General features: G+C 38.8%; 1 protein-coding gene across 1 annotated transcript; it reads right to left on the bottom strand.

Moving 5' to 3' along the window:
* Nucleotides 1-92: 92 nt before the first annotated feature.
* SLC6A19 (solute carrier family 6 member 19) lies at nucleotides 93-23392 on the bottom strand. Its single transcript, XM_071736870.1, has 12 exons — nucleotides 23082-23392; nucleotides 13489-13629; nucleotides 11797-11934; nucleotides 10303-10484; nucleotides 9436-9546; nucleotides 8612-8724; nucleotides 6195-6323; nucleotides 5866-6022; nucleotides 4930-5134; nucleotides 4190-4349; nucleotides 1774-1936; nucleotides 93-810 (listed from the first exon to the last, which is right to left on the bottom strand). The coding sequence occupies exons 1-12, from the start codon at nucleotides 23281-23283 to the stop codon at nucleotides 601-603; spliced, it is 1911 nt and encodes a 636-aa protein (XP_071592971.1). The 5' UTR covers nucleotides 23284-23392; the 3' UTR covers nucleotides 93-600.
* Between the last annotated feature and the right edge of the window lie 2650 nt (nucleotides 23393-26042).

Below are 26042 nucleotides of genomic sequence, written 5' to 3'. Positions count from 1 at the left end.
AAAAAAAAAAAAAAAAAGCAGCACTGTCTGCTAGGAACTTCAAAGAAATAGGCAATTAAAAAAACATCCAGAATTACAACTTGAGCAGGTCATCATTCTTACACTTATGAATGTTTTATTAAATATTTTAAACTTCTGCATGACAAATAATATTGTTGGCTTTGTGCAGCACGGTGGTACATAAAGTAAAAACAATTTACTGTGCAAGAGAATTCAGTATAAAATTACCCTTTGTATTGGCCACCCAGCCAGAATGATTGCACACTGGGAGAGTCACTTATGGCACGTCAGGCTCAGTGCAGCCCCAAACAGAGAACTGCAAGCCAGTTTTAAAAAAGCTGTCTACAAAACCAAAAGAAGACATATGATTTGGACAGGTGCCCAATTGCTGGGAAATGTGGCTGGTTTGCTTCCAGGATTAACTTCCATGTCATTAACTCTTCATGGCACATTGCAATATTAAGTAAACAAATGTTTACCTGGAAGCCACACATAGCGATCCTTTTATGAAAAGAAAATTAACTCTGGGTTCTTAAAAATATACATATATATTTTTACACTTTTCACTGATAAAGCATTCTTCCACATTTTTAAATGGTTTTATGCTGAATACTTTAAGTTTCCATTAACAGAGGTCTCAGATGAGGAGACTATAAGTCCTATCCGATCACTTTTTTTCTGACAGCAGTTCCTGATGGCTTTGTAGATGGCAAAGGTGGGGATGGCCAAGCTGGGCACTCCAGCAAGGATTACAATGATAGCATACACCCAGCTGGGATATTCTTTCTTCTGTGTTTTGGGGAACTCCTCCTAAAAAAGCAAACAATCAAGTTGGAGAAAGTTGTGAGGAGCAAATACGTGGGAACATGCACACATTCAATAATTCAGCAGGGCAATAAAATGTAATCAGAGCTGTATCTATCCATAATAGCACAATAATATGCCAATTCCACAGCAGTTTCCAGCTCAAGGCTTTCTGGTCTCAGCTGTTTTGGAGTTATTTTTACTTAAGAGTGATGGAGAGAGGATGGTATGGAAGAAGCAAGAGCCAGGAATGGAGACTGGAGGGGGTGCTCCTAGCACATTTCCTGGGCAAAAAGGAATGTGAGGCTGGGGCTGGGGACTCACAGTCCACCAGGGCTTGGTGGATAAATGACCTTTGGGTGGGCAGGGAAGTAGGGGATAAAAAATTATGGGACCCACATTTTTTCTAATATGCCCTTCTCTGTACCACATACAGCTTTTTATTCGACAGGTAAGAAAAGAAAAAGTAGATCCCTTATTGCTGCAATTATAATTTAAATCATACCAATACATTTGGAAGAGGAAAGAAGAGGTCTGGATATTAATACTAATTAATATTAATTTCTTCTGTCAGTGATGAGTAACCAGCACACAGAAACAAGTGCAAAGTCAAAATTTTTTCACAGTTTTGGTCCTTTGTCAACATAGAAAGTTTGTGATATTTCCATTTCTTCTATAATGTCTGTTGGGGCACTAACATCTGTTTCACCTTTACCTGACAACTGGACTTATGTTTTGGTGATCTCCACTTCAGAAAAGCTACTCGGTTGTCATTATATACCAGCTGCAGTCATCACATCTAATTTAGGACCTACTTTTCAAATTTTTATTTTTTATTATTACTATATGTTTTGTAGCAAGCTTTTAACCTGAAAAGTGTTTTGAATGGGATATGAATGTAGACTATGACTTACATTAAAGAAGAGTATATATAATAATTGTAAATAAATATTTTGTTTGCATACTCACATAGCTAGGATCCCAAATGCTATAGAGCAGTTCCTTGTTGACTGTCACCACAAAATAAAAGAAGAAGATAACTAACATAATGAGAGGGCTGATAAATCGCCAGGTAATTTGCCAGAAAAAATTGGGCTTGTGTCCAATCATGAACTCAATATCCCTGTTAAACCTAGAAACAAGAACAGGAAGTTCAGGACAGTAAAAATGGGTCAGGATCAAAGGGTGCCTGCTCATAAACAAGAAAGTGCAAACTACATGTAGCTGTGCTTTCCAGGACTTTGCTAATGCCAGTGTGAAACCAGGAACAAAAACAACAGCAGGAGTTAGACCTAAGTAGTTCAAATTAAGGTCAATATTGCTGTAACCAGGCTAGAAGTTTTTAACTCGTGGTTCTAAAAAGTAAATTAGGAGAATTATTTTTGAAAATGTGCTTTCTTCAAGAAGTCAGCACAGAAGAATCAATCAATGCAGATGGACTTTCTCTGTAACATTGCAGTACTGTTTCAGGATTTTTTGGTTAGCATCTCAGAGCTGCATAAGTTAAAGGGAATGACAAGGAGATGAAAAAGAGCAAGAGCAAATTGGAGTAATTTTAAAAATTAGATTCTATGAATAATATTTTACGTAATTTTCATTTCCAGCAGTGCTATCAGGTTGAGTACTGAAGCAGTATTTAACTTTGAGCATGATTAAGGATACCTAAAAATGTATTATTCGGGTTATTGATCCAGCACACAGTGGACAATGGGGCAGCAATGTCTCCACAAAAAAAAATGGTCCCTGAATTCAGAATGATAGAATCTGCATCAGTCCTGAACCAATTTACGACCTTTACATATGATGCAGCACCATGTGCACACACTTCTTAAAAACAGAATTACATTGGAAGTTTGTGGCTTCTATTTTTGTCCTCTTGTCCTGCTTTTCTGTCTATCCTACAGGACTAAGTCTGAGGGAGAATACCCAGTTGGTCCCACAGCTATGAACAACAGACAGAACTCCAGCTGAGTTTCAATTACTACATAGATTTATTTTACCTTTTCATCCCTAACTTCTAAGATCTAGATACTATTTTTAAAACTATGTGGAGCTCATGTGCTGACTACAGAGCATGTCCAGCTGTAGTTCACCTGAAAGTGTCAAGGGTATCAACACACAAGTTCTCCTTCAAGCAGCAGAGCTCCTCTCTTCTTACCAATGATCCTTTCTCAGAAAAAAAGCCACAGAAACTCATTTGGAACAGCTAACACCACCATTAGGTAGCCTGGTAAGCTCTGGACTCAGAGCTACAGCTATGTGTAGTGGCCAGGAACATGAAAATTTGGCCTGCAGCTCTTTTCTGAATCAATCTCTGTGCCCCTATGGCCTCAGACAATTTGTATGTGTTGGGAATAGTTTTAATTTGAGTTTGCAAAGTGTCTGGAGATTTGAAAGGGAAAGGAAAGTAATCCACACAGACTTTTCTGACCTTTCGCTAGGGTATTCCCTCCACTTGTCTGATTTACTGATGTCAATTCATACCTCCTCAGGTAATATAAAACTCTCAGCATGGGAAGACAAACCACAAGGACATTCACCCCATTGCCAGGAGGAGCCCAGCTGGAGGGTCTGGCACGGGTTCAAGGAAAACCTATGGGTGATTCAAGTTCCCACGGTTTTTTAATATTACTTACGTATCAATTATAAACAGAAAGATGGTGAGATTTGATTTATTATATCTCTAGAGAGTTGATAGGACAATTACTCACTGCTAAAACTGATAAACATATCTCAGTAGCCTGGGATTTGCATCCTGTTGTAAAACAGTAGCTGCAGCCTGCATAGAGATCCCTGCTTTGGGCAAGTTTGTTCATCATTTGCTTTAACCACTCCTGGGGTACGGCTCCATTTTAAACTTTCCGCTCAGTGCCAATGTGCTTGTACTTTTCTTCTGCTACTTTAATGTTTGATGCAGTTATCCTGAAGACAATTTATTGTAAATACCAACAAATTTAAAATGTAAATGTGTAACAGTGACATTTTATAACTGTTGCACACAGTTTTCTGATGCCTACTTAAAAAAAAAAATCTTTGCATTCGTTTTATGATATTCTAGAGCATTTGGTAAGGCTTAGTACTCTCTTGAAATATCTCAGAGATGTGTTTATTTTAGATGATTGCTGTAGAGCATTATCTATTTGTAATGTATTAATAGCAAAGTGGGAAGCTTCCACATACAAATAAAACTCCCCAACACACACTTGACAAAGCATTATTTTCTGTGTTGACAACTATTTTAGAATCAATAACAAAACTTAAAGTAATTTTGAGTAATTTCAGTGGTTTCTATAAATTACTTGCATTAAGGTGTAGCAAGACTGCAGCTTTATAACTAATCAGTTTATGCCCTGGTTACTTGTAATGCTTAACTTGTTTTTCTTACCTGTCTATTCCATAGATGTAGACCACTGAAAACATCTCACAAAATGCAATTATTAGCAAGGGAATAGATCCAGCAAAACTGTCAAATAGTGCCAGCCAGTAATTACCAGAGCTTAATACAAAAATGAAAGCAAGCAAATAGGACCCCAGACAAATGAGACCTGTGAAGAAAAAACCAAAATAGCACATTCAGGCAAAGAAAGAAAACAAATAAGACATTTCTCCAGTAGCTAGAAAGCTTTATAAGTAACTTTTAATTCAGTTGCAACCTGAAGGAAAATGTTTTGTTTTAATGATGCTCTGGGAAGGTCTGCTACTACTCAGGTAAAATGGCAAAACTCTCCTAAAAATGGCACAGATGGGAGATGCTACAAACAAAATGGGAGAAGGCTGAGGAGAGAAAACAGATTCTCTACTCCCTAATCGGTGGGACAACATTGCACTGGGACAAATCCTGCCCAGGTGAAGGACTCAGGTTCTCCAGCTTCCCACAGGAGAAGGTAATAACCACCATGAGCAGGTTGATGGACAAGCCTCAGGGTGAGCAGCTCTCTGTAGGTTCAGAAGGTACCACACCCAAGCTGCCCACTTCTGGGGATGTGAAAAAACCTTCAGCAGATTATCTAGGAATCTTAGGATCATGCCAGATCAGAAAGCAGATGGGTGGTGGGTTGATTTTTCAGCAAATAAATTATTCCCTGTGGTGGGGGGTAGGTCACTTGTCTGTTAAAAGCCACTTACCAGTAACAAGTTCCTTAGGCACTCTGGGGGGTATAATTTTAAGATCTTGTAAAGGTACAAGCACACCTTCCACATTTCCAAACATAGATGACAAACCCAAGCAGAAGAGCATGATGAAGAACAGGATGGACCACAAAGGTGAAACAGGCATTTTGGTGATAGCTTCAGTGAAGACAATAAAGGCCAGGCCAGTTCCTTCGACTCCCTGAGGATTTCAGAAGGTCCAAAATTAGACTCATTAACATCATGCAGCACTTAAATTTACTTAAAATACACCACTGGGCGTGGTGTATGCTACTCCATAGCACAAAAGTTCTGCTATGTTCCCACAAAGATGTCCTAATGCAGAAATATCTATACTGTAATCACAATGCAAACTTAGTTCACGTGTTTTTATGGACACCTATTTTCATTTGTAATTCACTACCTTTCAAACCAAAAAAAAACCAAACCCAAAACGTCCATGCAATTACTTTCTCTTGTAACTTTTTTCACCTTCTTGTCAAGGCCCACCCTTTCTGTGCTGTAACACTCTTATTGGTCAGGACAGGTCTTGCTTCAATTGATTCTTTCCTCTCAGACTCTCTTCCTTAAGATCCTTCTCCCACCACAGCTGCAGCCACACAGTTCCTGAGAAATACCTGCAGCTATTTTCCCAGCTACCTGAGGCCAACCTAGAAGACCTGTGGGTTTAGCTGTTGGTCTGATATATTGCTGATATTTTTCAGAGAAATTAAACAGTTTGTCTCTTAAAAAGCAAAAGTAATTCTTCAGTTCAAGTGCATTTCAAGACAACTGCAATCAATCAGTGAAAATAAAAACCAAAACCAAACAATAATCTCATAAAGGAAATTTTTAATTTTTAGGAAATTAAAAATTTGCTAGGCAGTCCTACCATATTTGCAGTATAAATATGAGTCAAAGGGTTACACTTACATCATTCAGGAAAGTTTCCAGATTACAGGTTTCAAACTTCAGGCTTGCAAAAGTCACAGGATCGGTAAAGTTACAAAGCTGTTGGATTTGTTCAAAATTATCTTGGGTTACATTACCTTCTGGCAAATCAAATGCATTCATCAGAGTAAGGATATTTCTGAAAAAGGGAAATACAGGAAATATGAAATTATTTGTCAGTATCCTCAGGATTCATTTTACTCATCAAGCTGCAATTGCTCAGAAATTATAAAGTAATTACGATCATGCTTATGGAGCTACCTGAGCCCAAGAATACCAGTGTATTCTGGATTTTTTTTTCAATAACTTACGTGTCAAAACAGTCATCATATCTTTCTGTGGCTCTGAATCCAATGATGGAGTATATGACTGTTGCTGCATAGATGGATGTGAAACCATTGATGATTGAGATAATCAGGGCATCTTTCTCACAGTTGTTGCTGCAATTCAAAGAGGAAAAAAAATGGATTTCAAGCACAATGCCAAAATACTAAAAAGCTGACTAATGAGACTAACACAAAAGTAGTCTGCAGGCACATAAGTACAGCAGTATGCTCTCTAACAAAATACAAGTACAGCTGTTGAAGATGGATTTAGTAAATTAAAACTTGATGTCTTACCCAATTTAATATCTGTACTTTCCCCCTGCTGTCCCCTTCAAATAATCCTATTCATAAGGAATAATTGCCTGGGTTGTTTCTGTGTCTGGCTCATGGAAAGTAAAACATGAGAGGCAAAAATGTATGTCTCCTCTTTTTCATGCCAGGCATGCATATGTCCAGACACATATTGCCTTAGGCTCTGTCTCAGCTGCTGGGGTGTTTTGCTGCAAGGTGAAAGATGGGTTTGTATTCAGAAAGAAGGGAAAAGTGACCAAAAGCTTCCATAGCAGCTCAGTATGGTGAAGCTGTAATAGTGAAGAGCATCTGGGAACAGTTTTGTTTGACCATTGACAAAGACATAGTTAAAAATGCCCTTAAGTTCTGGGAATAGTATGGAATGTTGTGCTGATAAAGTCAGGCAAACAAGCTGTTCCCTTGTAGAAGTTAAACTTCTTGGTAGAGACCACTCTGCTGTGGCCACTTCTTTCCAATGGATCTGTGCTAAAGTGAAAATATTGCAGAGGCAGAAAGATACTTCCATCTGATGGAGAAGATAAAGAATCAATATTAAATTAGTTAATGATTTTATGAGAAGGCTGTAAAGCTCTAGATATTGTATTTGTCTTGGGCAAGAGAGGACCACTGAGATTAACTTGATGTTGTCTATTTAATTTTCTGATCACCTTTCAGAGGAGAGAGAAGAGAAGCCTGTCCAGCCAAGACCTGTGATACTGTGACCTTCTCTCACTTATAGCATCCATAGTCTCCAGTGGGTGGAGGACACTGCATGGAAATTCCTTGCTGTACTCTCGTGTCAGAATTTTCACAGTAATATGAGATTCTCAGGGACCATCTTGGCAGGAATATTTATTTCTTTCACAGAAAGCAGGATGCTCAAACTTCTCCTGGTTATGAATGAGTGAATCTCTGATGGCATCGAAACCTCAGCTATTTTCTGAGATGTGTGCAACCCCAAACCATCTTAGAGCAGAGTCACTCACACCTGGTTCAGCTGGTGCTGGACTGCAGGTGACCACCACCACAGTGTCACACTCTGGAATTTGCAGAATTTTTTTTTTCATCTCCATGGGAATGTCACAACTTTCTGCAGTTTGCTTCTTAAGTCACGAGCTACTGAGAGCTGAAGGAACGTGGCCTGGTGCCACAGCCCCGTGTGTTGGAAAAGCAGGAGGACACTGCTCCTTCCTTTGGGTCTTTGGGAAGAATGCAGAACATACTCAGCCCTGTGCCTCGTGGCTGTGGGAAAATTGACCTGAACCTGAAGCAAAGGCTTGTCACCTCACACTGAGACTCACAGGCAACAGAAGTTACATATGAGCTTTGGAAAAAACATCTGAAATTAAGAGTGGTGGAATTACACTGGTGACTGAAATGCTGACTGGAATGTGTGGTGAAACCCGATCCAAAACTGAAACACAGATTTCTCAATACATTCCTGAACCAGCTACCCAAAACATTTCAGAGACATTCATCCATAACATTAGGTTCAGAGAATGCCACACAGTTTGTCTTTCAAGAGGAGAGTCCTGAAGGCATGGCAAGTACCAAGAAACACTGGTGGTTGCTTCAGCATTTTGGGAGGGTGAGTGTAGAATATAGCACCAGATCGTAATTTGCTACCTGGGTCATGCCCTGGGTGATGAGAGTTCATACCCCACCTCTTCTTTGTCCCATTGCATGTATAAAGGAAGGAACTGAATTTTAATTTCAAATTTTCAAGAGGTATAATCTCTTATATACTAAAGAATCAAAGAGTGGTCTGTAAATCGCTTTGAAATGTGTGCACCATCACCCAGCTCTGACAGCATGGAGACAAAGGGCATCACCATGCATTGAGCACTCCCACAAAAAAAACTCCTGCTCCTCAGCTGCTTGTGGGCAGTAAATCCCCATCTCTCTCCCTCTGCATCTCTCTGTAGAAAGTGAGACTGTATCAGGGCCTGAAATATTGGCTTGAGACAGCTAGGATCAGAAATGTGCCTTACATTGCTGAGGGGATGTTGTCCCAGTCCCAATTACAGTGTACTGACAGGGCAGAAGTGAGCATGTTTCCTTTGAAAGAATAAAATACTTGAATAAAAATTGGCTTTTTCCTGGATACTTACTGAACAGAGTTGTAACTGGAGAAAGAAATGAGACCTCCAAAGGCCAGGGAGAAAGAGTAAAAGACCTGAGCACCCGCATCCAGCCACGTCACTGGGTTAGCCAGCTCTTCAACCTGAGGAATCACACAGCTTTAAGCATATGAAACATTGCTATTTAGACTGAATATGTGGGGTGAAAAGCAGTAAGTAAACCAAGAGCACTAACTATGCAGAATTCTCTGAAGAATGTTAATAAATAAGTCAACACTTTTTGTCAAACCTACTCTTTATATCAAAAAGAAAATCTATCTGCAGATTTTCTGCAAGTATATTGAAAATTGATAAATTACTTTTCCTAGCTTACAGCTGCCATGCCTGTTTCCAAAAAGGTGTTTATTATTTAGAATTAATAGTGACCACTCAGAGGTCTTCTCATAGATAATGAATCTCCCTTTAATTTTTTAAAATCTGTTGTGCAGTTAAACCATTCTCTTAGGGTTTTGTGTTTTTTCCACAGAGCCAGACCAATACATGTGGGTCCTACTCTCAGCTGCACAATTGCTGCAGCTTTAAAAACTTTAAAATTTTAACTTTAAAAAATTAGACTCATCCCTAATGAGCCTTCAGGACATCCTAGGAAAAGAATGCAAGCCTGCCTTGCACCAAACCACTTGAATTCCCCTGTGTTTAATTTTCCATTTTTTTGTAAGCTATCATGGTATGGAGTGAGAGAGTATGTGTATATATGCATATTTTACATCTGATGCAAAGGATTCACCTATACAGATTTTAAAGGTGCCTGAGGGATAGTTAGAAACCAGGGGATGAGCCATGCAGTGACTTACATTAGGAGTGAAGAGATAGACAATTCCACTTGTTGCTCCTTTCAGTGTCAAGCCACGGATTAGGAAAATGGTAAGCACAAGGTATGGAAGAGTTGATGTTACATACACAGCCTGCACAGAAGCATGTAAATAAAACTCTTAAGTAAGACAGAACACCTGGATAAAAATAGGGTTGCAGAGAAGAGAGGGATAAATAAGGCACTGCCACTAGCAACACTGGCAAGTTTCAAGCAAGTCACAATTAATATACAACAGAAAACTATGCTCAAGTGAAACAGTATGGGCAGAACCTTTTTATATAATAAAAATTTTTACAGACATGTAAATAACAAATTGTCACAGTTGAAATTCAACTGGGATGATTCAAAAGCAGCATAAAAATGATGTAGAGCCTGAGATCAGGGTGATGCTGCAGAAGCAAGGATGGGCTTTTAGTGCTTTTCTGGGCAGCAAAACCCTGGTCAGTCTTCTAGAGCAATAACATTAAGGACTAGCACAATCCCAAATAAACCAGTACATGCATGTTTTAAAGGGAAGAATGGCTACAGTGAAAAGATAGAGTCCCTTGGTCCTTCATTAGAGATAAATATTAGAGTGGTAACATCAAACTAAAGAATATTTTACTAGCACCCATAAAGATAAGGAAGATGAATTGCTCACAAAAATCCCTACATAAATTAAATTAAATCAAATCAAAGCAAAGCAAATCAAATTCCATTTCATTTAGCTTCCTTCTTCAAAAAGCAGCCTCAGTGATGAGACATGAAGTTACTCAAGAAAAAGTTTCTACGGTATGATTAAATCTGTACAAATAAGGAATCATAGCAGCATGATTAGTATCATCTCATAAAAAAAAGAAAAGAGTACCTTTCCTGTTGTTTCAATGCCTCTGATTGTGCACAGGTACAGTACACCCCATGCACATGTTAAACATAACAAAAGCCACCACTGTATTCCCCCTGAATTGTCAATGGAAGTGGAGATGTTTAATGTTTCTCTGTACCAGAAGTAATCTACAGGAGAGCTCTTGGAACACTCTTCTAGGTAATCTGTAAACACAAAATCGTTGTCATTCTGTATGTCTTTTATTTTCTTGGGGGAAAAAAAAAGAGGAAGTTAAATAATAAACAACAGTGCTCTTAATTATGCTGCCTAATGACAATGAACTTCTTGCTGGCAAAATTCAGATTCTTAGAAGCCGGTTTCATAGAAAAATGAGAGATCTAAAAGAGAGTTCTTTAGCAGGTATTTTAATATAATTTTAATATTTATTTCTATGAATTCAACCATGCAGATAAAACGTTTAATGCTCACTCAAAAACTCTTCTATCTTTATAATTTTATTTTCTCCTACAAAAATATGAGGTTAAAAGCCTCTTTTGCCTCAGAATGTTTGGAGAAGAATTCTGAGCATGAGTGTAGGTATATTGCAGAGAATATAGGGTTTTTTAGTAGAAAAAAAAAAAAAAAGCAGGTGGGCAGAATTTTTTCAATGACTGTATGCTTCCTACCTTACCTTTAAAAAAACCTAACAACAAAACCAAACAACAAAAAATTTGGGGCTTTCCACCTGCATCCTGCTCTTTCTTGCCTGCTGGCACCAGCCCACAGCTTCCTGCAGCTGGGCAGCTCTTCCCCTCTCACAGCCAATTCAGATGAGCAAAACTTTGTCTTTATATTCTGTGGGACATTGTTGAAGGTCTTGTCAGCTTAAGCTGGATTCTCAGATGCCTGCAATGCTCTGACCTGTGCAGTATTCTGCCCTGGACTGCCCTTCCATGAGGATTTTTATTCTTACTGTGGGAGAAGAGGAGCAAAGACCTGTGAAGAGCTGTTCACTGACCCACCAGAAAAAACCTGCTTCATATGGGTATGTGCAGGGCTGACTACAGAAAACAAAGCTGCTATCACCAAGCAGCTTCCCAGGGGCTATAGACTGTTGTTATATTGAGAGACACAGGTGTTTCATATGGATTTTGCATACTTTTTTTCCCCTCTCCTTTTCAATATGCTAACAGAGGACTGTGAGTTAAGAGATGGGTGAACCAAATTATCTGAATTTTCAAAATGTTAGTGCTCATGCTAGACTTGCACGTTGTGAATATTCTGCATGTGAACACATCTGTCAAAATAATTTCTGAAGCTTCTTTTAAAAAGTCAAAGTTTGTCTCAAAGATTAAGCAATGATCACACTTTGTATAATGTGACTTTTTTATATAACACAAGTATTAAAACAGCAAGATGTTCCTGACAGAACTGCCATGCCTTGCTGTTGTTTTACAGAAAGAGAGTCAATTAGGCTACTTGCTAGAAGCAGAAAAATATGCTGCACAACAAAATATACTATTTCACAAGATGTACCTGTTCTGTTTTCATTGAGAGGGCAGCTACTCCAAGGCAGTGGCTCTTGGAAGGAGTTGAAGAAATACCACATTACCCAGGCAATAATAGTGTTATAATATAAACCCACCAGGAAGGATACAAACAATGCTGCTATACCTAAAAAAAAAAAAAAAAAAAAAAAAAAAAAAAAAAAAAAAATTAATCATAACAGAATGTATATTCCAATTTTCTTGTCTTCAAAACTTATCAAAATATATGGTAGGAGTCTTAACCTTTCCCTCCTCTCCTTCCTGCCCTGATTACATGGTTTCTAAACTTTTCCCTCTCCTTTCTTTATTATAGGTGTAGGTTTAATTACTGTGAATTTGTTACCTAAGTGTTGAATGGGTGAGTCCTAGATGGAGGTACAGCCTAAAACTACTCTAGGACTGAAGCTGACACCCACTTAGGAGCCAACATTATGGGTGGATTTTCTCCTTACAGACAGTACACACTCCTGTTCACAGTCTTGCCCTCAGATATCCAGGGAGTGTGGGATGCTGGGTCCCAGCTGACTTGGGATTTTGGCTAAAAGAGACCCAGACTATATTCCCCTTCCATAATGTCACTGCAGAGCTCAGCAGATGTGTTTGGCTGATCTTCAATCTATAGGATGGGGTAGGTGCCAGGAGGCACAACCTGTGAAAAGGTGCAGGATTCAAGTTTATATCTCCTTCTCCACTCATCCCCAAGTCATCGACCCCTGGTGACTTCTCTGGCAGACCACAAAAGCTAATGATTAGCTCCTGAGGGCTCTTGGGTTCTGAAAAATTTTGAAAAATTTCAGATGCAATCAACAAATATCTTCTGTAACTTTGTAATATTTTGTGGATGCCAACAACAGTCCTAACTGGTGGCATTTCTTTCCTTTGAAGTGTGTGGTAATCACAGAGTCACGGAACTGCTGGTGGGGGAAGGAACCTCTGGAGATTATCTTGTCCAACCCCCTGCTCCAGCAGGGCTACACACAGCTGGTTGTCCAGGACCATGTCCAGGCATATTTTGAATATATTTAAGGATGGAGACCGCAAAACTTCCCTGCATGGCCTGTGCCAGTGCTTGGTCACTCTCCCAGTGTTTTCTGATGTCCAGATGGTGTCTCCTGTGTTTCCTGTGCAATGAGGTATGTGTGAAGTTTTTAATGCTGTGTGCATTATGCTGCTTTTAATACATCGTCAGGTGGAGTGTTTGAATACTCAGGAGTCTAATATGGGTGGGAAGAAGTATTTTTTGCAAGGTTCTGTCTCTATGGCTTTTAGCCTGGTACCTCTCTCAGATGTAAGAAAGTAACATTGCATGGATCTGAAGTCTGGTAGACAGGATTATAGAATGGTTAAAATATTATTTATCCATAGAGAAGTTACCGAAAAAAAATTGTATATTGTAAAACCAGACAATAAGGAAAATATATCTTAAGCCCTGAACTGGTTTCAACCTAGGGAAAGGTTTTAACTAGAGCTGCATACCTGGGAACATGGGTACAAAACTGTCGTAGTGCCTTATCATGGTGAGTGTGACCTGTCAGTGGAAAGTTTGTAAACAGGGAAAAGGAATAGATCCTGGAATCTCTTATGGCACGCTAGAATAAAATAACGAATCTTTGCTCTTAAAGTTATCTGTTCAGAGACTTGTGCTTTCTCAGGTGGCTTTTTGTATCCCCTTCAGACTTACCAACCCCTTTCAAGATAGGATGGATAGAGCTCCAGACACCCACACTGCCTTTCCTCAGCCTTTGACCAATGGCAAACTCAAGGTGAAGCAGAGGGATCCCCTCTAAGATTAGCAATATCAGGAAGGGGATCATGAAGGCTCCTAAAAAAATAAGGAAAAAAAAAAAAAAAAAAGAGATACTTCTAATCAGTTAAGTACTACAATAAAGCGCAAAATTCAGTTCTGAGGGATTTTGAAACAGTGAGTTGTAAGCATACTTGTGGAAACCCTTCTCCAGTTTCTGAACAAAGCTTTTGCCCAATTGCCCAAGCAAGGGACTTCATTGCATGTGTGGTTTCAGCTGGGAATCCTTACTCTTACCAGGTGACAAACATATACACTAATTACACACTCCCAAGGTTAAGCTTCGAAGAATCTACCTTTGGATTGCAAGTGGGGCAAAGGTAGGCACTTCCCTGGAACCACTTCATTTTTCTTCTGCAAAAGGTTATATTTTTATAATTGTGAATCATTACAAATTATGTAAAGTGGTTGAATGAACTCAGCAAGATGCCTCAAAAGATTAGGCAGGAGACTGTCTGCATAAAATAACCGATAAATAGCTGGCAATTGTGTCCGACTGATTTTATATATGAGCAGAAGAGATCTAAAGTTCAGAGTTCAAACCTTGTTAATTTTGATGAGGCTGGTTAGTATAGGATAAGTTTTTTAAATTATTTTTTTCCTGAACAAAGTGTATTTCGGACATGGAGATAACATATAACACAGCAGTGAAATAACAAAGTGCAGAGTCAAATGCTTGAAAATTGCTACATATTAGAAATGTATTTATCTATCATTACAAAATGTCTTTAACTTCCTAACCATTGGCAGTAAATAAGTACATAAAAATAAAAATGCAGTACATAAAAAATGCAGACCAGTTCAGGTTTAAGTATTTGCTGACTTCTTCCTCATGTATAAAATGAAATCAGATAATACATTAAAGAATAAATTTGAAGAACAGAAACTAGGTTTGAATTCAGGTTTTGAATTCAAGGCAGTTTAATTTTTTTTCTGAAGGGAACCATGTGCTTTTCTTCTTCATGGGAGTATCATCTTGATATTGTCTATGTCAAGGTTTTAGAAATTATCATTACTGCAAAGTCTTCACTTACCATCTACTTCAATCAAGTGTGCTAAAAAAAAAATATCATTTTTTCAAGTGGCCACTATTAGAATGAAGTTGGCCAGCTATGCTTTTTGCTTTCCACTCCTACGGAATGCTAGTTACCCGACTGTCTTTTATTGACATTTTGAAGACTTACTAATCAAAATCAGAAAGTTTGAATACATAAAAAGCTGAGCACTTTGAAAAATGCATATGCCACATCCCAGGCTGTGGGACTGTGCACTGGTGCACCAGCAAATGTATTTTTTGTTGAAGTTAACTGTCAAACTGTAAGTGTAGAGACATGATATTCTGAGACTTCTGTAAAGCACGCCACATATCAACACAAAAACTTCTTACTAAAAATTTTACACTTTTAAAAAGCAGTCTAGCACATCCTGTATGCATTAAAGCTGTCACTGGAGAAGCAGAAACCAACAAACTGGTTTCAAAGTTTTCAAAAAGGTTTCAAAGGAGAGATAGAAGAATAACTCTTCAGATACATTTTTATGAGTGAAAAGCTGAAGGATGTATTATCAGTTGTTATTTGTAGAGAAGTTTGATAAACTTCCAACTCTTCTGACTCCTCTTCCTTCTGTGTCAGTCTGTCACCTTGGGAAGTGGAGAATAGGGACATCAGCACCAAGGGGGACAGTGTACCATTTTTCTTCCCCAGTTCTCACATCTCAGCTACATTCACTTTTCCAGGGACCACGTAGTCCTTTCAAGAAGAATAGCATTGCACTACTGCAGAGCAGCTACCTGCTAGATGTAGGAGCCTCAAGCTGGTAGTCCCTTACCTGTGAGGAAAGGGGCTATTTTGTGATGCCAGAAAGAATGAAAAGTGGTGGCCCATACTAGATTTGAGGAAACTGATCTCCTCTAGTTGCATACTCAAATTTAGCACTGCAGTCTACCAATCATAAGGATTGGTAGGATAAGGGGCAAAGGTTTCAAATTGAGAAAGAATAGATTTAGGTTAGATATTAGGAAGAAATTATTTACTGTGGGTGCAGTGAGACACTGGCACAAGCTGCTTAGGGAAGTCCCTACACCTGGAAGTGTTCAAGCCAGGTTGGATGGGGCTTTGAGCAACCTGGTCTAGTAAGATGATCTTTACAGTCCCTTCCAATCCAAACCATTCTGTGATTCTATGATTTTATCATTAAAAATGGCATCAGTGCTCAAGAAATCACCTCCCAATTTGCACCTTTCTAAATATGTATTTTCACAACATATATAGGACATATGTCAAATTTAGAGGGACTAGGGCCACTTCCAAAACAAGGTTCTTCCTCTCTGTCTTCTACAAAATTACTGACAGGGGGAGCTACTAATGTCAGATGTAATAGGAGAGTTGTCTCTCCATGCCTTGGTGGATGGATGCTGAAAAGCAGCTATGCCAGAAACTGTGATCTTAGCAGGCACTTAAGCTGCCTGTGCCCTGGTGTCCTTGTGGATGTTGCAAAAGTTGTTTCCCCGTGCTGGCAAAGTTTCTGGGATTCACTAAAATTTGTCAGACTTGGTCACTACAAGTATCTGACTCCCTCTGTCTTTTCAGTTTCCAGCATCTCCACAGATTTGTCCCATTTTGCCTGTATGGACCTGCTTGGTGCTGGCACATGCATTGGCATGGATGTGAGGGACAGTTTCCATCTGATAAGAAATGTGGTGTGTGCAGATTTGGTTTCAAGGAGATTGTACCCCACTGATACCCCACCCTGTCTCAATGATTACTTGTTCCATCTGTTTTATTCTTGCTATCACTGAAAAGAGGATTTTTTGCAGAGTACTCAGTGACTGCCTTCTCACTGTTGAGATCTGTCCCCCTACACCCTGATGGCTTCCTTCCTACATGGGAGAGTCAGTGGGATAACTTTCACACACAGAGCCTCTGGCATTTCACAGAAACAAAGTTACTTATCAATGCAGGGAGCTGCTAGCAGCTGGAAATAGATCATGTGTTCCAACCTCATGTCACACACTTGCCCTCCTGTTACACTCTGTCCATGAGTTCTCATGAGGGTAAGATGAGGTAAGGACAAGATAATTGTGTTTATAGCAGCAATTTTCAGTTCCAGAGTACTGTCTCTGTGTTTAAAGCCCAAGACATCTCGTAAGAGTACAGCTGCTACATCTGGATCTTTTTATATGCCCTTTTGCATGTCAGATAGGTTTCTGTTGTAGTGAAATCTTAATTCACTCTGCCAAAGCCCTTCCTCAGCAATGGCAGTGACTAAGTCCAGGAGATGTATCTGTACAGCAGCCTGATCCAAATACTCCTCATTTGCACTTAGAAACTCAGCTTACAGTGATTCTATGTTCTCTCTTGAAACTTAAGAATGGTCTGGCAGTGCGTTCTGCTAAGGTGCATTGCTTAACCATCTTTGTTCCTAAAGGACACACATCACTTTTTTTTTTCCATCAGGTCAAAGTATGATCACTTAAGAACTTTATTGGAACTTTTCATGCCCTGGTCAAGATCTTGTTACATAAGGAAATATACAGTCCTTATAGTCCTTCCAATCTATGACCACGTTTTTCTTATTATAGCTGTCAAGGATTTTTTTAAAATTAATTTATTTACCATCTCTGCTAGCAAAAGGGAGGTAAGATCAGGCTGTTTCCTATGAAGCCCTACAAGCATTCATAGGTAGTCTCAGCTTTTCATTCAGTAGAAAGCAGGCTGATTGGTATTATTCTCTTTTGGGCTCCAAATTCCATGCTTGAGTCTTCCAAACTTTAAATGCAAATTGCTCCTCTGCTCACACAGCTCTAGCAGTCTGGGTAGGTATCATGGCTCATTCTCCAAGGCAGGGAGATGCAGCAATAGCACTGTCCCTACATTCTCTCTGTGGACTCCACAATGCATCAAATTTGCTTCCAGGCTCTCAGAGCTGAACTCTCTTCATTAGTGACAGGAGATGCCACGTCCCCTCTATCAACCTCATCAGGTTTCCTGAGGTCTCGTGTTATGTACAGTGGGACCTTTATTAAGATGTAGTAAAAGATGTCTTCAAGAATGACACATCTTGGACAGAGCAGTCAGATAAAGAGACTCTGTAACCTTCCTTTCACAGTCACCAGAAGGGGAAAAGACGCCTTAAGTGAAACTACAAAATCATAGAATAATTTTGGTTGGAAAAGACTTAAGATCATGAGGTCCAGCCATTAATCTAACACTGCCAAGTCCACCATTAAACCATGTCCCTAAGCACCCCACCTATAGATCTTTTAAATACCTGGGGATGGTCACTGAACCATCTCCTTGGGCAGCCTGTTCCAATGCCTGACAATCATTTTGGTGGAACCTTTTTTTCCTAATATCCAATCTCAACTTCCCCTGGCACAACTTGAGGATATTTTCTCGTTTTATTGCTTGTAACCTGGGGGAAGGGACCAATGCCCCCTTGGCTACAAACTCCCTTTTCAGGCTGTTGTAGACAGAAATAAGGTCTCCCCTTAGCCTCCTTTACTCCAGACTTTTCCTCCACCTTCCTTGCTACCCTGGAAACACTGGGGAATACATTTCAGGTTTTGGGATGGACTCAACTGAAGAAGGTGAGGCTCTGTCCACCCCTTTTTTTATCACAGACATAAAATACCTGGCATATGTACACACCTGCAGTGCAGAATCTACATCCCTAAGCAAAAAAAACCAAAAAACCCAAACCAACTGAAACACTTTTGGCTTGAAGGGGCAGCCATGTGTGGCTGTGATGATTTAAAGACACAGGATGTGTCATGTCAGAACTGCTCAAATAAGTAACACCCCCAATATTTAGCTGCAGTAATACTTCAGCTTATTTCAAGAGAAAAAAAATGGCAGTTCTCTGTTATGTATGCCACTTTTTTCTCTTTGTTGGAATTTTCTCTTTCCAAGGTTCAATTCTAACAGTCAGCTCAGAAATACAACTCTGCTGTGTTTTCCATTTCTCTCAGTTTCTCTCCAGCCTCTCCGAACAAAGCTGTAATGGAAAAATAAGCAACAATGATGATCCTGCAAAGCTGCTATATGGGGTATTAAAAAAAAAAAAATCAATGCTTTTTAAGCTGCCACAGTTTTATGAACCTAACAAATAAACCAATGATGTGAAAGTAACTGCTGCGTAGATATATATAAATGAATGACCTTACCAGTCTGAAAACCTTGCAGCTGAGATAATAGATTTTCATCCTGCTTCAGTGCTGTATTTCAGAACATACAATATTTGGTTTGAACATCTGTATAGCTATTACTCCCTCTTTAATCTAAGAGTTTCAATGTGAAATTGAAAAAAATATTATTGCTTTCACAGAAGTCCTCAAAGGGAGAAGACAAGTAGGCTTTAGGCAGAGATGTTTTTCTAAACCATCATATTCTTACCCCTCAGCTATAGTAGGGGTACCAGCACTAGTGAGGAATTACTGATATCATAACTATCACTTTGTTCAGTGTGGCACGTTTCAGAATGTCAAGGTTTACTGTAGACAGATGCAAACTGTACGCTTAAAGACCTTTTAAAAAAAAATATTGATGGTTTAAACATTAAATATACATCCGCTTTTTTATTATGCTCATGAGAGAGAAAAAAAAAGTTTTAACAGTTGATTAAATGACGTGTTGCTGAAGAAAAATTAAACAAAGGCTAAGTGTAACGTCAGAGATAGCAATCAAATCAATTTCAATCTCATTAAGCTGGTGAAAGCACTGAAGCAAACATTGTAGCTTTTACACCATGTGTATATTAAAAACAAGTTCACCTGTGTTAATGATGTTTTTTACAACTCTTAAGACGTGAAAAGGAAAAAAAATGTGGTTTACTCTACTAAATTTTATAAGCTTACCATCTATGACAAAAAAAGTAAGTAAATTATGTAGCTGCTGGCTTATTTTTGTATCCTTGGATATCACAGTGTTAAAACACTACTATAGCATTGCGTGGAGGAAAAAAGCAGCCCTCAGATAATTCTAGGTGTAGGTTTAAACATCTGAAAATAAGAGTTACAACTCAGTGCTCCTAACTAACTTCACTACAATCAGTCTGCAGAGAAAATACCCACTTTCCTTGAAGTCATAAGTACTACAAAGGTAAATTTTATACTTCACTATAATCTGTTTACGTTTCATGAGGGATACAAAATGTGCAAACACAAATTCACAACGTAGGTGAACAAGTCACAGCCTCAATTTGCAATGTCCTTGCTGAAACAATGACTGCCTACATCCTTGCTGCAAGATCCCACCCATGCTAAATGGCTCCAAACATTCATCCAAATGACTCATATTTCAAAACGAAAGAAGTTAAGACAGGAAAGCCAACCCACAAAAATTAGAAACTATTTTTATGAGGTAGTCTATGCAACCTTGATTCTGCAATGACTTTATGAGACAATCTGTACTTATGTGATAACATGGGACTTATTCTCATCCCCTGCAGAATTCTGCTGTGTGGTAACTAGCTGTATTTTTTTAATGCCTTAATGCATGGCCATAATCCACTATCATATCCGAAGTGAGCTTTAGGGCTCTGATGAAATCATAGCAGGGTCAGTCGTGGTCAGGGACAGACTGAGGAGCAGCATAATCCTTGCCTCCAGTGAAAGAGCAGCACCTCCTGCCACCCTGCATCTAGGATTCAGCAAAGAAACATCTTGAAAACACAAAGTGTGAAGACATATACCATCTCGGGTCAAGGCACTGGACAGATAAGAGGGAAATGGAGCTTCCTCAGTGCACTCATGAGTGTGGTATATGCTTTGTATTAATTAACCCAGAAGAAGGTGCACACCATTGCTGTTTTCCCCTACTCTGTTACAGAGGCACATCTGTGTACCTGAGTACTGAAGGGTCACGCAAATGCAAAGATGAATGAATTGTTCTGACCATTATTTTGACAAAATTTGTGGAAAATGTCTGTTAAATATGGCTTTCTAGCGAGAGGCAGGAGAAGCCAGATTTAAAAGTGTCTGTGCAATCAAAGGTGATGCAGCGTGCTGCATCTTGGGGTGTTTGCTATGAGCATGAGCATGGCTGAATGGGAATTAAAGATGCAGGGGCCAGAAAAATCTCAGTTGGTAGGAAATGTCTCAGCACTAAAACCTCTTCAGAAATGAGAACTTTGAGATCTGTTGTTTTCTTTTTCCTTATTGAAGGGAAAAGCTGGAGAATGGGAGCTGTAATGAGAGGATGGCAGCAGTGGCAGGAGTTGGATTTAGACCTACCAGAATACACTGAGGTGCACTTTACAGCAGGGAACAAAGAGGTTCTCCGCACTCATGTGTGATGAAGTTAAGGAATCCTTATTATGGATTCTAATGCCACTGTTACTCACTTGTATGTACTGATAGGAGTCACAGCATCTGGGGTTCTGCAGAAGAACTGATAAAATAAGGAAAATAGGAAGTATGGCTCCAGAATCATACATATATACAGCAGCTCTAAGCCCAGAGCCAGCTATGTTATTTCTTTGCTATGTTCTGCCTTTCAATTTCTGATGAAAATTTGAGCGAGAGAGTCCCAGGGAAGGAAGAAGCCAGGTATAACTCTTGTTAGAGTTCCTGAACAAGGACAAGCCACAGAAAAGTTAAATTAAAACACAACAATGACACAAGCAGTTCAGAAATCTTCACTGACATCAGTCAGAAAGCCATGATCCATACCAAGTTTTTTATTTGTCAGATGGTCATTTTTCATGTGCATTTCGTACTGCTAGAACAAGAGGGAATGAAAATATAGAAAAGCAGGAAAGCACCTGTAAGTCAACCCTGGGGAAGAGGAAATGTCTGTTTTCAAAGACTAAGAACCTGAAAAGCCAATGACTGCCATGAATTCTGGAGCTATCCATCCACTTTTTCAAATTAAAATTGTGACCTGAGGAAAAGGGGCTTATGATTTGTATGTGTGCGTGTGTCTTGTAACTTTTTTGGTTACACCAGTTGGCTGTGTTGCAAATTACCTTTATTTTGTACTCCAAGCTCTCAACACACAGAACTACTCCAAGCTCTCAACACACAGAGCCACTCACAGAACCACAGAATAGCTGGGGCTGGCAGTGACCTCTGATGGGCATGTGGTCCAACCTCTCTGCTCAAGCAGGGCCACCTCAAGTCATTTGCCCAGGACCATGTCTGGATGCCTTTTAACTATTTCCAAGGATGAATAAAGACCCCACCACTTCCCCAGGCAAACTGTGCCAATGCTCAGACACCCTTACACAGGGAAAGTGTTCAGAGGGAATCTCCTGTGGTTTTGTTTGTACCCGTTGCCCCTTGAAGTTGTGCCCCTGGTAAAGCAAAAGACTTGTGCTCCCCTACTGAGACTCCACCCTCATACCTTAAATTTTACTTCCATAGGACCATGCTAGAAAAATCTTGAGATATAAGATCTGCAGATGCTAACTAAAAGCATCTCTTCTTGCATCTGTAGTGAAACATCCCTGAGTCTGTAACTCCCCACTAAGCCTTCCTCAGTCTCTCCTCTGACTATGAAGAGCAATTTTTAAACATCTTATTGTGTACATTTCATGCATATTTCTTTGAAATACTGTTCCTTAAGCAAAACATTTACTTTCAAGATCAAGCATCACAAAATAACAAATTCTTTCAACATATGTACCAGAGTGAAATACAGATAAGAAGTTGATAGTGGACAGAAAAGGCTGTCAGAAAATGATAAGGTTATGTTGTATTATAATATTTAAGCAAAGGCTGAGTTCAAGATAACCTTTAAAAACCAAAGAGCAAAACAGTGAAACAAAATTTTAAGTATTGTCCCTCAGTCCTAATCTGAACCTTAAGGAATCACAGTAAATTATATGGTAAATAGCATACATTAGGACTTTAAATTGCCTAATAACACCAATTGCTAAAAACTTATTCTTCTTGTTTACTTTCACACTGTTACTCCTATTAAAAATTACACAAACTCAGCCTATATCTGATACAGTCCAAAACCAATGAAGAGCCTATTATAAAAAGATCATTTGGATTCATGACCAGAATCATACTCACAATTAGTTTAATATTTTAAAACATACATTGTGTGTATATATTTATATATATACATTATATATACATATACTATATACATATATATTATATGCATGTATATATATACATTATGCATTTATATATATACATTATGTATATTTATATTTATATATATACACATATATACATATGTATTTAAAGTAACATTAGTTTTAGATTGAGAAAATATACTTCACAGTGCAAGGCTGATGTGATCTGTCCTGTGTCCCAAAATAAAAACTGTCCCTTCCTTTTCTTCCATCACTAACAACCTTCACAACCTGTGCAATAACCTCCTCCATCCGTCCTGCTAGAGATGAACATCACCGTTCTAGTAGGAACTGCTCTAAACATATTCCATCATTTGCTTTCCCAAAAGAGAGGTGAAACCCAGTTTATAGCCAAAGTTAGTTAAGACATATTAAATACATACCTCCTCCATGGCTCTGACAGAGATAGGGAAACCTCCAGACATTGCCTAAGCCCACACAAAACCCTATGCACGTCAGCATATACTGAGCCTTGTTATCCCATTTGGGTCTGGAGTCTGCCTCTTCTTTCTCAAGGACCTCAAGTTGGTCATAGGAAGGGATCCTGTCCTCCAGGCCAGGATTGGGCAACTGTAGCTTCACCATCTTTTGAATTTCCACACTGAAGACACTGCCCCAGTGAGGATATAATGAAACAGGCAGCTAGTCAGAAATCTGCACAAAAAGATCTATTTGCTGTCTTCAGCTATATATATAGTGAACCTTTGGCACTAAACTTGAAAGTGCAGGCTTGTGGTAAAAAGAAGCGTCAGCAAATCATTCGATTGACCAAGTCAGCTCTGACACTTATTAATGCTTTATCTGTCAAGGTTTTATGGAACAGTCTGTTCATCTAGTGGAAGGCATTGATTTCAGCTAATATAATTCAGTAGATAATTTGGCTGTAAACTGTAATCACCTATAAGGTTATGAAACACCCCTTACCACTCCCCTGTTTAAATTCACATAAATACAAATACAGCCCTAGTAAATATGGAGTAAGAAGATTCCACTGGCCACAGACTAAGTATAGAGGCTTCATACTGTTTTTTATTAGGAAGATAAACTGCTTATGAATCACATTCCATTTTCCATAGTATATGCTTACATTTTTATCCTTCATGATAATTACAGAAATGTGTACTTCCTTTTCTGTAAGAGATCTTACTCTATTAAATGCTCTGACAAAAAGGATGCTTTATGAAATAAATTCACACTTGTGTCAGGATGATTGTAACATTCCTCTCTGCTGTTTGATGTCCAAGCAGTTTCAATCAGGATCCAAAAATACATTCCAGATTGCTTTCTAATAAATAAATCCAGAAAAATGAAAGGGATTATAAAATCTGACCTTTCAAATCATAAGTACAATCTGCTTACCCCAATGTCTCTAATCATTATAGAACAAGGTCTGAAGAACAAAACATCTCTCTGTATTTACAGGCTGCAAATCAAAGGTCCCTTCACCTTCTTAATGACCTTCTTCACCTTAATGACCTACACTGGTCAAAAATAGAAAAGACGGTGGTTAAAAAATGTCACAGATACTACTCCCATCCTCATTCTTTCAGTAGAATCATAACAAGACTCTTCCATGTGTTATCAAGAGGTAAATACTTGCCACTGAAAACTAAAATCTAACACAGTATATGTCATAAGAGAGGATTTTGTCTGCTCAGCCTTGCAGGGTCATTGCATACAATGATACACGGTGGTCAAAATAAAGAATGGGACGAGATCTTGTAAATCTAGACCCTGCCAAAAAAGGTGAACTAAGCATCCTTTTGCAATCTTATAATTTTAAATCAAAACAGATTTTTTTATACTCCATATTTCTAAAAGGCTTTCCAATTTCAGTGTTCTCATGCCCCAGGAGGGCTTTTCATTATCTTTTGAAAGAAATGTTACAAAACAAAAGTCTTCATCCATACATGGACAACTGTGTACAGTAGTCTACAAGGATTTGCCCTATGATTTGTAATTAGGTATTAACATTTCCCAAACTTGACTTGAAATACTCCTATCAGTTTCTCTAGTGATAGCATTTACCCTTTCCATGATCCTGACAGTTCTATGGATGAACTGTTTCCTGATTAGCCACTGGATCAACATCTTTCTTCTTTGGCAGTTCCAACTAAGGATTTCCTAGCTTGCATCAGAGCTTCTTTTTCTAAGTTACTAAAAGCATATTTGAAATCTAATCCAGTTTCTGCTACTCCAGAACAACCCAATTCTTCCTGAACGACACCTTTTCAGCATTCACAATAATTCTGAGATTGTGTCTATTTCACTAACATGCTGTTATTTTTTTGTTTTTATTTTTAGTTGAAGAATGACAGAAGGCTGTTCCTAAACTGACTCTTGAGGAACTGCATTAGGAACCTCCACTTAGACCACCACTTCTGCTTTCAAAACATCTTGACATCATCATCAGATCCTTACCTAGTTCTTTGTTCTCATTGAACTTCCTATTTAACTCAAATAGTACATCCAGTTGTCAGCAGGTGGCAACTAGTTTAATGAGGTAAAAAAAGACTACATTTACTGTATTTCCCTTGTCTAGAAAAATCAATTTTCCCTTACAAATTGCAATAGAGAACTTTCAAATTCAGCTCTTCAACTTCCAATTTCACAGACAGACACTGACCTTGATCAGTGACATTGATATTGGTCAATGGCAAGAAAACCCACAGTCCAGGAGCTCACAGCTAACCCAGGTTATTATTCTGCCTCCTCTATCATTGGAAGGTAATCCTACCATTCATGTTGTAGGGAATATGAGGCTGTAATAGACAGCAGACTGAAGATAAATAGGATAATCCAACGCCTTCACCATCATGTTTCTACAATGCCTGACTTTTAGGCTTTAGTTCTAAATCTTTGCAAAGTCATATGTAGAACCTCATTCAGCAACTTAATCAGATCATGATTACATGCTGCCCACACATCAGGATAGGACATGAAATAAATTCACACTTGTATGAGGATGATCTGAACATTTCTCTCTTCTAAGTTTCATGTGCAAGCAGCTTCCATCAGGATCCAGAAATGCATTTCAGATTGCTTTCTGCTGAACAAATCCAAAGTGTCTTTCCAGAGACCTTTATCTGACTCTGGTAATGCCAGGTTCTAGCGGCTGACAGTTACCTATCAGTTGTTAAATATTTGCAGGAGCAAATACGCTGGGATAGCATCTAGCTCAAATTTCTTCATTAGTTTAATTGCACGGCTAATGACCTCAGAAGGCACAGGGCTTTTTCCTGAAGGCCCAGGTGCTCCGAGGGTTTGTCTGCATTGCCACCCTGTGGATGTCAACGAGAAAATTGGGGCTGCTGTGCTGTAGTCACAGTTGCTCACTTATTTGA

Source organism: Heliangelus exortis, chromosome 2 (assembly GCF_036169615.1).
Source record: "Heliangelus exortis chromosome 2, bHelExo1.hap1, whole genome shotgun sequence".
In the NCBI taxonomy this organism is placed as follows: Eukaryota; Metazoa; Chordata; class Aves; order Apodiformes; family Trochilidae; genus Heliangelus; species Heliangelus exortis.
The sequence above is the reverse complement of the archived record's forward strand: the minus strand, read 5'-3'. Positions and strand labels throughout refer to the sequence as shown.

Excerpts from the sequence above, each read along its gene's own strand:
- SLC6A19 (XM_071736870.1), bottom strand. The coding sequence starts at position 23,283 with ATGGTGAAGCTACAGTTGCCCAATCCTGGCCTGGAGGACAGGATCCCT. Across the intron at positions 11,935-13,488 it reads TCCTATCTTGAAAGGGGTTG|GTATAGCAGCATTGTTTGTA; the intron begins GTAAGTCTGAAG and ends TTTTTTTTTTAG. Across the intron at positions 4,350-4,929 it reads GCCTAAGGAACTTGTTACTG|GTCTCATTTGTCTGGGGTCC; the intron begins GTAAGTGGCTTT and ends TTTTCTTCACAG.